The 17,901-nt window shown below is 23.5% G+C and overlaps 1 protein-coding gene across 5 annotated transcripts in view; it reads left to right on the forward strand.

Annotated features, from left to right (window-relative positions):
• LOC129912126 (proline dehydrogenase 1, mitochondrial) overlaps positions 1–17,901 on the forward strand; it is a 246,369-nt gene that overhangs the window by 77,964 nt on the left and 150,504 nt on the right. For all 5 annotated transcript variants that reach the window (XM_055990248.1, XM_055990249.1, XM_055990252.1 and 2 more), the window contains one exon: positions 16,187–16,368. In XM_055990248.1, the coding sequence (XP_055846223.1) occupies positions 16,187–16,368 (182 nt within the window). The remainder of the gene's footprint in view (positions 1–16,186; positions 16,369–17,901) is intronic.

Raw genomic sequence — 17,901 nt, forward strand, 5'->3', positions numbered from 1 at the left:
CATTTGCGAGTTGGCACCCAACATTTTTTTAGATAGAAGAGAGTCTAAGCTAAACATGATGTATTTTATAGCCTTTAACTCTATCAAATATAATACACTTTGGCCAAAAAAAGTGATTTTTGCGCTTTTTAGCATTTGAGTACGGTTGCAGAGTACTTGTCTGTATTTTCGAAGTGGTACCCGACATTTTTAAGATAGAAGAGAGTCTTAGCTAAAATATTTATTATGTATTTTATAGCCTTTAACATTTAACTCTATCAAATATTATACACTTTGACCTAAAAACAAGTGATTTTAGTGCTTTTTAGCATTTGGATAGGGTTGCCGAGTATTTGTCTGCATTTGCGTGGTGGCACCCTACATTTTTTAGAAAGAAGAGAGTCTAAGCTAAACATGATATATTTTATAGCCGTTAACTCTATCAAATATTATACACTTTGGCCAAAAAACAAGTGATTTTTGCGGTTTTTAGCATTTGAGTAGGGTTGCCGAGTACTATCTGCATTTTTTAGATAGAACAGAGTCTAAGCTAAACATGATGTATTTTAAAGCCTTTAACTCCATCAAATATTACACACTTTGGCCAAAAAACAAGTGATTTTAGTGTTTATAGCATTTGGATAGGGTTGCCGAGTACTTGTCTGCATTTGCGAGGTGGCACCCGACATTTTTTAGATAGAAGAGAGTCTAAGCTTAACATGATGTATTTTACAGCCTTTAACTCTATCAAATATTTTACACTTTGGCCAAAAAACAAGTGATTTTAGTGTTTATAGCATTTGGATAGGGTTGCCGAGTACTTGTCTGCATTTGCGAGGTGGCACCCGACATTTTTTAGATAGAAGAGAGTCTAAGCTAAACATGATGTATTTTACAGCCTTTAACTCTATCAAATATTATACACTTTGGCCAAAAAACAAGTGATTTTAGTGTTTTTTTAGCATTTGGATAGGGTTGCCGAGTACTTGTTTGCATTTGCGAGGTGGCACCCGACATTTTTTTAGGTAGAAGAGAGTATTATCTAAAATATGGTGTATAGTTTAGCTTTCTTGTGCATAAAAAGTTATACTGTTTTGTTCAAAGAAGATTTTTATCAGTGTTGTTTTCATTTGGATGGGGTTGCCACATTTGTAGGGTTACGTTCTTTATACTATTCTATTATTTTTTGTTACTATTTTGAGTTTCGTTTGACATTTCAAAATTTTTTTTATCTGGCCAAACAACAAAGATATGAATGTATTAGTTATGTGACAATTTTTCCTTTAAAATAGGGTTGCCACATGGAAGTTCCCATTTTAGAAGTGGCAATCCTATTTTTTTATTTTCAGTATCAACTTATCTTTCATTTGACACTAATTTTAACCTCTAACCTTATGAGCCAAGTAACTCGACGGTCGCCGCTTGGACTATAATAAAATAAATTATCTGATCTGGATCACGAGGAAAATAAAACACAGCTAAAGTGAAATACATTGCAAAATATTAATTTTTCCTAATACATACTCATAATGTTGCATTACTTTCCCAATTTACTTTCGTTATTTTCCGTTTTTGATTATTTATTAAAAAAAATTACGTTAATCCTTCTGCAAACAATTTATCATCTGAAGAAACAAATTTTACAGAGTCCCAGAGAAGGGTAAATGTTTTACCTATATACCAATTTTTTTTTAATCAATTTTTCGAAAACGGGACATTTTTTTCGTTTAAGACCGTGTGTGAATTTGCTTACCTAAATATTTAGCCAAGGATAAGTTTTTGATATTTGTATCTATGTCTGTTGAATAAAGAATTAATCTTGGGCTTTATTTAGGTGTGAGAATTGGGATACATTTTTGAAGTGGCTAAATTAATATTTTCTTAGTTGCAAAACAAAAGAATTAATGGTGTTTAAAACATTTATAAATATTCACAATTTACAAACTTCCACCAAGCGTTGACCTGTGAATTTTATTTTTGCGTTTATATTCTTTTAAATTTTTTTTCATCATCAATAAAAGCTGTGTTTTATTTTCCTCGTGATCCAGATCAGATCATTGTATTTATTTGCGAAACAATACCAAACAAAATCCTGCTTTTGTTGTAAAGCTAATAGTCGGAGAGGCGACCGTCGAGTTACTTAGCTCATAAGGTTAGAGCTTCTTAAAATTAGTGTCAAATGAAAGATAAGTTGATACTGAAAATAAAAAAATAGGATTGCCACTTCTAAAATGGGAACTTCCATGTGGCAACCCTATTTTAAAGGAAAAATTGTCACATAACTAATACATTCATATCTTTGTTGTTTGGACAGATAAAAAAAAATTGAAATGTCAAACGAAAGGCAAAATAGTAACAAAAAATAATAAAATAGTACAAAGAATTTAACCCTACAAATGTGACAACCCCATCCAAATGAAAACAACACTGATAAAAATCTTCTTTGAACAAAACAGTATTACTTTTTATGCACTAGAAAGCTAAACTATACACCATATTTTAGATAATACTCTCTTCTATCTAAAAAATGTCAGGTGCCACCTCGCAAATGCAGACAAGTACTCGGCAACCCTACTCAAATGCTAAAAACCGCAAAAATCACTTGTTTTTTGGCCAAAGTGTATAATATTTGATAGAGTTAAAGGCTGTAAAATACATCATGTTTAGCTTAGACTCTCTTCTATCTAAAAAATGTCGGGTGCCACCTCGCAAATGCAGACAAGTACTCGGCAACCCTATCAAAATGCTATAAACACTAAAATCACTTGTTTTTTGGCCAAAGTGTATAATATTTGATAGAGTTAAAGGCTATAAAATACATCACGTTTAGATAAGACTCTCCTCTAACTAAAAAATGTCGGGTGCCACCCCGCAAATGCACACAAGTACTCGGCAACCCTATCCAAATGCTAAAAAACACTAAAATCACTTGTTTTTATGCCAAAGTGTATATAATTTGATAGAGTTAAAGGCTATAAAATACATAATATTTTAGCTAAGACCCTCTTCTATGTAAAAAATGTCGGGTGCCATCTCGCAAATGCAGACAAGTACTCAGCAACCCTACTCAAATGCTAAAAAACGCAAAAATCAGTTGAGTATGGTTGCCGAGTATTTGTGTGCATTTGCGGGGTGGCACCCGACATTTTTAGATAGAAGAGAGTCTAAGCTAAACATGATGTATTTTATAGCCTTTAACTCTACCTATCAAATATTATACACTTTGGCCAAAAAACAAGTGATTTTTGCGGTTTTTAGCATTTGAGTAGGGTTGCCGAGTACTTGTCTGCATTTGCGAGTTGGCACCCAACATTTTTTTAGATAGAAGAGAGTCTAAGCTAAACATGATGTATTTTATAGCCTTTAACTCTATCAAATATAATACACTTTGGCCAAAAAAAGTGATTTTTGCGCTTTTTAGCATTTGAGTACGGTTGCAGAGTACTTGTCTGTATTTTCGAAGTGGTACCCGACATTTTTAAGATAGAAGAGAGTCTAAGCTAAACATGATGTATTTTACAGCCTTTAACTCTATCAAATATTATACACTTTGACCTAAAAACAAGTGATTTTAGTGCTTTTTAGCATTTGGATAGGGTTGCCGAGTATTTGTCTGCATTTGCGTGGTGGCACCCTACATTTTTTAGAAAGAAGAGAGTCTAAGCTAAACATGATATATTTTATAGCCGTTAACTCTATCAAATATTATACACTTTGGCCAAAAAACAAGTGATTTTTGCGGTTTTTAGCATTTGAGTAGGGTTGCCGAGTACTATCTGCATTTTTTAGATAGAACAGAGTCTAAGCTAAACATGATGTATTTTAAAGCCTTTAACTCCATCAAATATTACACACTTTGGCCAAAAAACAAGTGATTTTAGTGTTTATAGCATTTGGATAGGGTTGCCGAGTACTTGTCTGCATTTGCGAGGTGGCACCCGACATTTTTTAGATAGAAGAGAGTCTAAGCTAAACATGATGTATTTTACAGCCTTTAACTCTATCAAATATTATACACTTTGGCCAAAAAACAAGTGATTTTAGTGTTTTTTAGCATTTGGATAGGGTTGCCGAGTACTTGTTTGCATTTGCGAGGTGGCACCCGACATTTTTTTAGATAGAAGAGAGTATTATCTAAAATATGGTGTATAGTTTAGCTTTCTTGTGCATAAAAAGTTATACTGTTTTGTTCAAAGAAGATTTTTATCAGTGTTGTTTTCATTTGGATGGGGTTGCCACATTTGTAGGGTTACGTTCTTTATACTATTCTATTATTTTTTGTTACTATTTTGAGTTTCGTTTGACATTTCAAAATTTTTTTTATCTGGCCAAACAACAAAGATATGAATGTATTAGTTATGTGACAATTTTTCCTTTAAAATAGGGTTGCCACATGGAAGTTCCCATTTTAGAAGTGGCAATCCTATTTTTTTATTTTCAGTATCAACTTATCTTTCATTTGACACTAATTTTAACCTCTAACCTTATGAGCCAAGTAACTCGACGGTCGCCGCTTGGACTATAATAAAATAAATTATCTGATCTGGATCACGAGGAAAATAAAACACAGCTAAAGTGAAATACATTGCAAAATATTAATTTTTCCTAATACATACTCATAATGTTGCATTACTTTCCCAATTTACTTTCGTTATTTTCCGTTTTTGATTATTTATTAAAAAAAATTACGTTAATCCTTCTGCAAACAATTTATCATCTGAAGAAACAAATTTTACAGAGTCCCAGAGAAGGGTAAATGTTTTACAGATGAAAATTTTTTGTATTCAAAATAGAGATGAGCTAAGTCGTGATTTTGAATTCACGGTGATTGTAACCTGTAATTTTTAACCGTGATTTCAATTTTTTTTATGAAAATCCCCAAAAAAAAAAATTACACTTAGCATTATTAACGTTTGTATTTTCCAATATACACATTTCTTTACGATTTTTCACGTAAGAAGTACTAATGAAGCTGAAACACGAATGTATTTGAATCAATGGAGCTGATTTTATGAGGTTTAAGCAAACAGATCCGCTATTTACCAAAGCCATCCGTGATTATACTGGGGAAAACATTATTTTGTCTCAGCGACCCTTGATCTTACGGTAGAAATTTATTATTTCACGGGAAAAGTAACGTTGAAAACCCTTATTCTAATCAGGGCAACCTGCGATTTCACAGCAAATATTTGCGGTCAAACCGTGATTCTTCTGGAGCCATACGTGATTGTAAGGGGTAAACAAAACATTAATTTAACCAAACGTGCGTGAATTCCGGTAAAAACAGTATTTACACAAGAACTGTTTAAAAGTTGTTTTGGGAAAAATCATAGGTTAGAAATAATTTCAAAGCACTTGTGAAGTGAATTCTGGTCAAACCAATCCACGTTTACAAAACAACTGTTGAAAAGTTGTTTTGGGAAAAATCACAGGTTATAATTTCTAATGCACTTGTATAGATTCCGATAAAAACAATTCACGTTTAGGTATACAAGAACTGTTGCAAAAGCTATTTATTTCCAAAATCAAAGGTCAAAAGTAATTTTCAATGCATTTTCGTGAAATCCGCTTTAAATTCACGTTTGCATAAGAATTGGTGCAAAATTTATTTTGAACAAAATCACTGGTTTAAAAAAAATCCTTAAAATTTGCGTGAATTCCGGTCAAAACAATTCACGTTTACAAAAGAATTATTGCAAAAGATGTTTTGGGGAAAATCACAGGTTAAAAAAATTGGAAAGCAAATGCGTGAATTCCAGTCAAACCAGTTCACGTTTAATAAAGATCTGTTAAAAAGTTGTTTTGGGAAAAATCACAGATAAAAAAAAAATCCAAAGCATTTGCGTGAATTCCGTCAGTACAATTCACGTTTACAAAAGAGCTGTTGCAAAAGTTGTGAAAAATCACAGGTTAAAAAAAATTCCAAAGCAAGTGCGTGAATTCCCGTCAAACCAATAAACCTTTAAAGAAGAACTGTTAAAAAGTTGTTTTGGGAAAAATCACAGGTTAAAAATTCACTTTTAATAAGGAATTGTTGCAAAAGCTGTTTTGAAAAATCACAGGTTATAATTTGAATTTCCAATGCACTTGTGTAACGTGACGCATTGAAAATGACTTTTGACCTGTGATTTTGGAAAAATAAATTTTTGCAACAGTTCTAGTATAAAAGGGAATTGTTTTGAACCCGCAAATGCACTTAAATTTACTTTTGACAAAAAATTTTGCCTCACTTCTAGTGTAAAGTTCAAACACAGAGATCTTTTTTATGATTGATCTATGTGAGACAAATCACACCATATCCTAAACAAACTTGTCGAAAATGACATTCAGAGTAAAGTGCGAACTGTAAAGTAAAAAGAGAATATCCAATTCACGGTTAAGGTAATCACATGTTATTTGAAGACTATTCACAGGTAGTGATTGTGATTTGTCAATCACAGGTTGAAAATCACAGATCGTGATTTTTTGCTGATCTCTAATTCAAAAATGTAGGTACTGTCAAAAATTTAGCCTCGGCTTAATATTTAACCCGGCCTTAGTATGTAAACAATTACAGTAAATGGAATGCCAACTATATTTTGAATCGTGATGTTTTAATTTTGTATGTATGTACATATGTTTCTAAAAACACTTCTTGATAAAATAAATCAAGTTGGCTACTTATAAGTGTGCAGAGTATTGAGCTTAATTTAAGCTCTGAAACAAAATCCTCTCGGAAATACATTTAATCTAAGATTTTGGACAGAATTTTATATATTAGCTTAAGAGGCCTCCGGACAAAAGTCAGATTCGAAGATTCGTATCTTCGAATAAAAATAAAATAGAAAAAACTCAGACCTAGGAACATGTTTGTTTGAACTTCGAACGAACATCGTTCGATTGTTAGTGATACAAGAAAAAAAAAGAAGTAGAAAGAAGAAAAGAAGTAGATAGTTGTACGCGCAGAGCTCGCACAACCAGTTTTTTTTGTTCGTTTGCACGATTTAAGGCTGAGTGGACCACGTAAAAATCAGGTTATCGTTTACAAATCGGTGCATAACCTTCACATTTTTAAAGATAATTGAATAAAATAAATTTTGTTATTTAGATAATAGACAAGGCTAAATATCTTCATCCCCACAATTTCCAAATTTGTGCACTTGTAATTAAGAGAGAACAAAATATGATGAAATTTTCGTTGTTTTAGAACGACCTGAAAGATACCGGTTTGTTATAATTAGACTAAAATTTTTATTTTTTTTATTTCTATTTTGTATTGAGATTAAATCAAACTACGGAGTAAAGTTATTTTGAAAAACTAAAAATTTATTTTTCATAGAAACAAATTAATCGAAACTGAAGCTATTTTTCCTTATGTTACAATGTTTGAACATGTGTGCAATTATTCATAAAATTCATCGAAATAAAAAGAAATAAGTACCTCAACTCAAATACTAACACATTGATTAAATATATACATTAGGGTGGGTCAAAAAAAATCGAAATTTATTTTTTGATTTGGTACTCCGAAAAATCGATTGCTAGACCCCTCTAGAATATACACACCAAATATGAGCTCTTTATATTAATGGGAAGGTCCTCCGCTTTGCAATTTTGCATTTTTACATCAAGCTTCTACTAATATTTTTTTTATTAATTGACTTTTTAGCAAATTTCTTTTCAGATTCTTGTAGGAAATTGAACGCTCTACAAAAAAGGCCTTATACACTTTTTTCGTTTATCTAACCGTTGAATAGATATTTGAGGTAAAAAAACCGAGAAAATCTTTAAAAAATCGTTTCTTGGTCTTAATTTTGTAACAAACTGAAAAATTATAATCATCAAACGCGCAAGACATATTCTTGTTGGAAATTAATTGCTCCACAAAAAAGGTCTTGTTAACTTTTTTCATTAATCTAACCATTCTAAAGATATTCGAGGTCAAAGTTAAAAAAAAATATAAAAACTTTTTATATTTAAAAAAAAATTTCAATTCACTGAAACTTCATAATTTTCAAATTAGCAAGATATATTCTTGTAGGGGCTTAAACGTTCTACAAAAAATTTCTTGGAATGAAATTGATTGCTTTAACCGTTTAGAAGATATTCGTATCCAAACCAATGCTCACTGATTTCAATAGTTTTCTTATGACCCGTATGCATTGCGATTTGGATACGAATATCTTCTAAACGGTTAAAGCAATCAATTTGATGCCAAGGAATTTTTTGTAGAACGTTTAAGCTCCTACAAGATTACGTCTTGCTAAATTGAAAATATTAAATTTTCAGTGAACTGGAAAATTTTTTAAAATATAAAATGTTTTCATAATTTTTTTTAACTTTGACCTCGAATATCTTTAGAATGGTTAGATTAATGAAAAAAGTTAACAATATCTTTTTTGTGTAGCAATTAATTTCCAACAAGAATATGTCTTGCGCGTTTGATGATTATAATTTTTCAGTTTGTTACAAAATTAAGACCAAAAAACGAATTTTTAAAGATTTTCTCGACTTTTTTACCTCAAATATCTATTCAACGGTTAGATAAACGAAAAAAGTGTATAAGGCCTTTTTTGTAGAGCGTTCAATTTCCTACAAGAATCTGAAAAGAAATTTGCTAAAAAGTCAATTAATATAAAAAATATTTTTTTTTAGTAGAAGCTTGATGTAAAAATGGAAAATTGCAAAGCGGAGGACCTTCCCATTAATATAAAGAGCTCATATTTGGTGTGTATATTCTAGAGGGGTCTAGCAATCGATTTTTCGGAGTACCAATTAAAAAAAAAGAATTTCGATTTTTTTGACCCACCCTAATATACATATTAAGTTTTAAAGTCTTAAACAACCAAAAAACGTTAAAAAGTCATTTTTTTAACTTAAAAAAAAGTGGTTTAATTTCTTTGTTTTTCAAAGTATAATTTTTTTATTTTATTTAAAACCTTAGTTTATTGACTATGGAGTAAAGCTATATTTTGTTTGAAAATATTGTTTTGTAACCCTACAGTTGCTTTTTAAGTAGTCCCAAAAACAATAAGCTGTACTTAGAAACCAACATTTTTAAATTTTTTGTTATATGTTTTTTTAAATTTTTTTTCATTATTTTTTCTATCAATATCAAGTTAGAAAACAGGAATTGCTATAATAGTTTTCTTACAATTAATTTTTGAAAAATAGTCTACTTTCCATTTTTTTCCTCAGAAATTCATGGAATGCGTATGTATCGGAATTTGTAGTTCAAACAAATTCCGCTGGCGCTAGTTGTATGTCTCACATTATTATCTTCTATTTTGTTTCTACACTCGCACTCGCTCTGTCGAATGTTGTTTGGTGTAATAGAGAAAAAGATGGACTTGTACACAGGTTTTTTCCATAAAAAGGATGGCGCCAGGCAAGCTAATCGCGCATGAAAAGACGACTTCTACACGAAGACGTAGACGCACAAGATGCACATAAGAGTAAAGGAGAATTCCATATTTCTCTCTCGCTTGTTCTCATGTGCATCTTGTGCGTCTACGTCTTCGTGTAGAACCAGACAAAGCGTTGTATTTTTTTTGTGAAAATGAGAAAAGAGAATAATGGATCTCTCGCACGGTCGCAATCATGGTATAAAAAAAGAAGGTATGATCATTAGAAAAAACTCAGTATCGAGAACTGTCAAAACTTATGGCTACTTAAGGTTTTGACAGCCCAGCCCATTGAAATTGTTGTTGTAAACAAATTTGTCTTGGAAATTGTTGTTGCTTTTGACTTTGCCAAATGCAAACGTCAAAACCTTATTACCCCATTTTGTAAGATGGCGGCTCTAATGATCATACCTTGTCTTTTTATTTATATTTATATTTATATTTATATTTATATTTATATTTATATTTATATTTATATTTATATTTATATTTATATTTATATTTATATTTATATTTATATTTATATTTATATTTATATTTATATTTATATTTATATTTATATTTATATTTATATTTATATTTATATTTATATTTATATTTATATTTATATTTATATTTATATTTATATTTATATTTATATTTATATTTATATTTATATTTATATTTATATTTATATTTATATTTATATTTATATTTATATTTATATTTATATTTATATTTATATTTATATTTATATTTATATTTATATTTATATTTATATTTATATTTATATTTATATTTATATTTATATTTATATTTATATTTATATTTATATTTATATTTATATTTATATTTATATTTATATTTATATTTATATTTATATTTATATTTATATTTATATTTATATTTATATTTATATTTATATTTATATTTATATTTATATTTATATTTATATTTATATTTATATTTATATTTATATTTATATTTATATTTATATTTATATTTATATTTATATTTATATTTATATTTATATTTATATTTATATTTATATTTATATTTATATTTATATTTATATTTATATTTATATTTATATTTATATTTATATTTATATTTATATTTATATTTATATTTATATTTATATTTATATTTATATTTATATTTATATTTATATTTATATTTATATTTATATTTATATTTATATTTATATTTATATTTATATTTATATTTATATTTATATTTATATTTATATTTATATTTATATTTATATTTATATTTATATTTATATTTATATTTATATTTATATTTATATTTATATTTATATTTATATTTATATTTATATTTATATTTATATTTATATTTATATTTATATTTATATTTATATTTATATTTATATTTATATTTATATTTATATTTATATTTATATTTATATTTATATTTATATTTATATTTATATTTATATTTATATTTATATTTATATTTATATTTATATTTATATTTATATTTATATTTATATTTATATTTATATTTATATTTATATTTATATTTATATTTATATTTATATTTATATTTATATTTATATTTATATTTATATTTATATTTATATTTATATTTATATTTATATTTATATTTATATTTATATTTATATTTATATTTATATTTATATTTATATTTATATTTATATTTATATTTATATTTATATTTATATTTATATTTATATTTATATTTATATTTATATTTATATTTATATTTATATTTATATTTATATTTATATTTATATTTATATTTATATTTATATTTATATTTATATTTATATTTATATTTATATTTATATTTATATTTATATTTATATTTATATTTATATTTATATTTATATTTATATTTATATTTATATTTATATTTATATTTATATTTATATTTATATTTATATTTATATTTATATTTATATTTATATTTATATTTATATTTATATTTATATTTATATTTATATTTATATTTATATTTATATTTATATTTATATTTATATTTATATTTATATTTATATTTATATTTATATTTATATTTATATTTATATTTATATTTATATTTATATTTATATTTATATTTATATTTATATTTATATTTATATTTATATTTATATTTATATTTATATTTATATTTATATTTATATTTATATTTATATTTATATTTATATTTATATTTATATTTATATTTATATTTATATTTATATTTATATTTATATTTATATTTATATTTATATTTATATTTATATTTATATTTATATTTATATTTATATTTATATTTATATTTATATTTATATTTATATTTATATTTATATTTATATTTATATTTATATTTATATTTATATTTATATTTATATTTATATTTATATTTATATTTATATTTATATTTATATTTATATTTATATTTATATTTATATTTATATTTATATTTATATTTATATTTATATTTATATTTATATTTATATTTATATTTATATTTATATTTATATTTATATTTATATTTATATTTATATTTATATTTATATTTATATTTATATTTATATTTATATTTATATTTATATTTATATTTATATTTATATTTATATTTATATTTATATTTATATTTATATTTATATTTATATTTATATTTATATTTATATTTATATTTATATTTATATTTATATTTATATTTATATTTATATTTATATTTATATTTATATTTATATTTATATTTATATTTATATTTATATTTATATTTATATTTATATTTATATTTATATTTATATTTATATTTATATTTATATTTATATTTATATTTATATTTATATTTATATTTATATTTATATTTATATTTATATTTATATTTATATTTATATTTATATTTATATTTATATTTATATTTATATTTATATTTATATTTATATTTATATTTATATTTATATTTATATTTATATTTATATTTATATTTATATTTATATTTATATTTATATTTATATTTATATTTATATTTATATTTATATTTATATTTATATTTATATTTATATTTATATTTATATTTATATTTATATTTATATTTATATTTATATTTATATTTATATTTATATTTATATTTATATTTATATTTATATTTATATTTATATTTATATTTATATTTATATTTATATTTATATTTATATTTATATTTATATTTATATTTATATTTATATTTATATTTATATTTATATTTATATTTATATTTATATTTATATTTATATTTATATTTATATTTATATTTATATTTATATTTATATTTATATTTATATTTATATTTATATTTATATTTATATTTATATTTATATTTATATTTATATTTATATTTATATTTATATTTATATTTATATTTATATTTATATTTATATTTATATTTATATTTATATTTATATTTATATTTATATTTATATTTATATTTATATTTATATTTATATTTATATTTATATTTATATTTATATTTATATTTATATTTATATTTATATTTATATTTATATTTATATTTATATTTATATTTATATTTATATTTATATTTATATTTATATTTATATTTATATTTATATTTATATTTATATTTATATTTATATTTATATTTATATTTATATTTATATTTATATTTATATTTATATTTATATTTATATTTATATTTATATTTATATTTATATTTATATTTATATTTATATTTATATTTATATTTATATTTATATTTATATTTATATTTATATTTATATTTATATTTATATTTATATTTATATTTATATTTATATTTATATTTATATTTATATTTATATTTATATTTATATTTATATTTATATTTATATTTATATTTATATTTATATTTATATTTATATTTATATTTATATTTATATTTATATTTATATTTATATTTATATTTATATTTATATTTATATTTATATTTATATTTATATTTATATTTATATTTATATTTATATTTATATTTATATTTATATTTATATTTATATTTATATTTATATTTATATTTATATTTATATTTATATTTATATTTATATTTATATTTATATTTATATTTATATTTATATTTATATTTATATTTATATTTATATTTATATTTATATTTATATTTATATTTATATTTATATTTATATTTATATTTATATTTATATTTATATTTATATTTATATTTATATTTATATTTATATTTATATTTATATTTATATTTATATTTATATTTATATTTATATTTATATTTATATTTATATTTATATTTATATTTATATTTATATTTATATTTATATTTATATTTATATTTATATTTATATTTATATTTATATTTATATTTATATTTATATTTATATTTATATTTATATTTATATTTATATTTATATTTATATTTATATTTATATTTATATTTATATTTATATTTATATTTATATTTATATTTATATTTATATTTATATTTATATTTATATTTATATTTATATTTATATTTATATTTATATTTATATTTATATTTATATTTATATTTATATTTATATTTATATTTATATTTATATTTATATTTATATTTATATTTATATTTATATTTATATTTATATTTATATTTATATTTATATTTATATTTATATTTATATTTATATTTATATTTATATTTATATTTATATTTATATTTATATTTATATTTATATTTATATTTATATTTATATTTATATTTATATTTATATTTATATTTATATTTATATTTATATTTATATTTATATTTATATTTATATTTATATTTATATTTATATTTATATTTATATTTATATTTATATTTATATTTATATTTATATTTATATTTATATTTATATTTATATTTATATTTATATTTATATTTATATTTATATTTATATTTATATTTATATTTTTTGTTTTTTTTTTTTATGTTCAATTTTCTATCAGTGCCCGGGAAATATGCAATAGGAGCAGAAAAGAATCGAATTTATAATGTTTTGAATAGTTAAGTTAGAGTAGAAAAACGCTTACGAAACGCTGGGAAAAATAATAACCGTTTTAAATTAATGTAACATAAAATATAAAAAACAGTTAAATCCTTGGATCCCTGAGAGAAAAAATGACAGAATATTGTATGCCTAAAAATCCATTTAATTAGTCTGGGTCCCTATTTTAGTACGGGGCAGGGGCAGTGGCGTAGATAGCTTTTTGCTAAGGGGGGGGGATAAATTTTGTTTTAAGTTTTAATAATGCTTCTTTGTATTGTTTTTATTCTCTTTAAATTGGAGAACTTTCTTTCGGTAGTTGACGTAGAAACCAGCAGTGTAGCTAATATCTTTAATAAAATATGAATACCAGGACAACTTTTTTCGGTGCAGTTTTCGAGCGCTTTCAATGAGTTCATAGAGGAAGTATTTTTCCTTCTGATCAAATATCTTTTCTGAGTTTTTAAATCTTCACACAGAGAAAAATATGACCAGGACCACCTAAATACCAACAGATTTCCTTATTGAAATGCTTCATGAAGAAACCTTATTAATATCAACAATTAATAAGGTTTTTCCATAGAGATTTCTTATTATTTTCATGTACAAAATCTTTCAAAATGTTTTGTAAAAATTTCATATTTTTTCCAACTTGGCACTAGAACAAAAATTGTGACCAATATTTCTATAGTAAGTTCGAATAGGTGATTCCGTACATGATCGTATTTTTTTTATTAAAAAAACAAAACCGACTTCCATGGATCAAAACTGGGTTTTATGGTTTTTCTAATAGTACTGAACAGGCACCAGCTTTTCAATACCTACAAAAAGAATTATCAAATTGGTTCACTCGATCCAAAGTTATGAGGTGACAAACACAAAAAAAAAAGTACAGACGAATTGAATAACTCCTCCTTTTTGGAAGTCGGTAAAGCAATTAGGAAATCCCGATTGTTTAAATAATATTTCCTTCTTGGATGAAAACTATATGGAAATCTTATTGTTTTTGTTCTATTTTATGTAATCTAGTTTTTGGTAAAACTCAACAGTTTCATTAAAGAACCGGAAACCCTTCTAGTGTGTTTTCATGGTTTGTACATTTTTCTCCAAGGCCCATTACATAGAAATCGAGAAAAAGATTGAAAACAGTAACACGAAAATATTCTTTACTGTACTTTGAACCGAAGGGTTCGAACGATTCTTTTGTCGCTTCACTATTCTCTTATGTTTAACGCCTATGTCAAGGATTTCAGCCAATTTTTCCCATATACAAAAAACTTTCGAAAATGAGTCGTCTTCTGCCCGTTTAATTTTTAGTTGATCCCTTAAATCTTTAGCGAGCTGCATTGCTTGGACCAAGTCTAAATTCACTCTTTGAATCACCGACTTAATGGCAACGAAAGTTGGTAAACCATATTTATAACCTTTAAGCTAATCAAGAACTCGAAATCCATAGCGTTTTTTTTTTTCAAAGTGCGCTTCTTCAACTTATTTATTCATGACTGTTTATACTGCACAATTATCGATCCCAATGGGGGGGGATATATCCCCCTGATCCCCCCCCCCCCCCCTATCTACGCCACTGGGCAGGGGCCCTCAGTAATTGTGTGGCCAGCCAAAAATGTAGAAAAGGGACATAATTTATTCATTGGTATGAATCACCAATGAATTATTATGTCCCCTTTCTACTTGAGATAAATTAGCAAGCTAAGTGAATATTAGATCTGTAAGTCTCATTATTTTATTTATATTATCAGACTTCTCTACATGATCCGTCCGTAGTCCACCTATTGTGTGAAGCTACTTCTTTGAATATGATTTTAATTTATGAGATTTTTCAAAACTATTTTTTACATTTAAGGTCATCTGTGTCAAGTGTTGGTGACGTCCACGAAGAAGGCGCCTTACCTCAATATCATGTGGATAAATCATTTGCCGATAGGCGATACAAAGTTAGTAGTGCTCGAACGTACTTCTATCTCAACGAGGCAACTTGTGAACGTAACATGGAAGTTTTTATAAAATGTCTTGAAGCTATATCGGGTAAGTTACTTAGGGTTACTATCGGGAAAGTTGTTACCTTTTTTTTTCAACGGAGTTGTGAGTATTACCCATGATAAACAGAAAACCAGGCATACTTATAGTAAACACCATGTCGCCATTTTGAAATAGTGATGACGGAATCGCCATCTCCGAGCTTGACAATCGAGTTTGTTGTTGTTTCTAACTTTTGAGAAAAGTATATTCAAATTGTTTTTTTTTTTAATTAAAAAGTTAATAACTTTTTATTATTAAAAAGTTATTAACTTTTTAATTGAATTATATTCAATCACTCCGCTTAAAAATAAAAATAATTTTCATTATTTTTTTCACTTTGTTTTTTTTTTTAGATAAAAAAACTAAGCTCTCAGTTTTTTTGATAAAAAAGCATTCAGCATCATTTTTGTAAGTTCACCATTCGGAAAATCTTTAAAAGTGCAATTTTTAAAACATTGAATTAATTTGGAAAATTATTAAAAATTAACGGTTACAACTATAATTAAGTGTATTATGTTTATCTGTGGCAACAAGGAAAGACGACATAACGTCGGTGAAACCAGAAAAGTATGTAAATCCAAATTTTCTGAAAATTAGATTTAAATGCCATCTGTTAGACAAAGCTGATATCTACCGTTCCTTAAACTGGGAATTCCCTCAAAGTTAATTATTTTTATTTTATTAACAAATTAGAAAATTTAAACTCATACAAATGCCATTGTATATTTTTATTCCTAAAGTACTTAAATTAAATCGAAATTAAAATTAAAATTTCTGTTTTGCGTGGCCACCGGTGCACAGTGTGTAATTTCGCTCATCTAGCGGAACTAAATTAATAGCTCTTACAGTTTGACTTTTTTTGTAGTTTTTTTTTTTTTGTAGGATTATTGAAAAATAACTATGAAATGATATTTAACTACCGTTATCTTCATAAATAACCAATTTTGTATCTTACCGAGCTTAGAAAGTATCGTTTCATTCACAAAGGCAGGTCCATTTTCAAATTTTGACAATGTCCACAAAAAGCGAGTTTTTTGAGAATTTTTTTTTCTTTTAGGGTAGAGTTGCCTATTTGCGGCCGTCTCCAGTTTCCGGCCACCTTTCGTAAAATCGTTATAACTAGTGATTTCAAAGGGGTTTATTCCAAATTTTCACTCGTATGCTGTTCTAACATATAAGAGAACAGCATAAGAGCAAAATTTTGGAATAAACTCTACGAAATCCCTAGCTATAACGATTTTCCGAAAGGTGGCCGGAGACTGGAGACGGCCGCAAATAGGGAACTCTACCCTATTCATTATAAATAACTGAAATATGATATAAAAATAAAATTATTTTTATATTTTGCATTTTTTTTTTAACGGGAGCTTTGAAAAACCATTTTTTACACTGAAGTAGGACCATAAGTTTTGGCAATTATATAAACTTTTATAATAATAAAAGGACTAATTTCTGTTCTAAACATACAAAATGCATATTTTTTATTATAAAATGAAATTGTAAGCAATATGCATATTTATATTAAGTTTTGTTTTAACA

Source organism: Episyrphus balteatus, chromosome 2 (assembly GCF_945859705.1).
Source record: "Episyrphus balteatus chromosome 2, idEpiBalt1.1, whole genome shotgun sequence".
Taxonomy (NCBI): Eukaryota; Metazoa; Arthropoda; class Insecta; order Diptera; family Syrphidae; genus Episyrphus; species Episyrphus balteatus.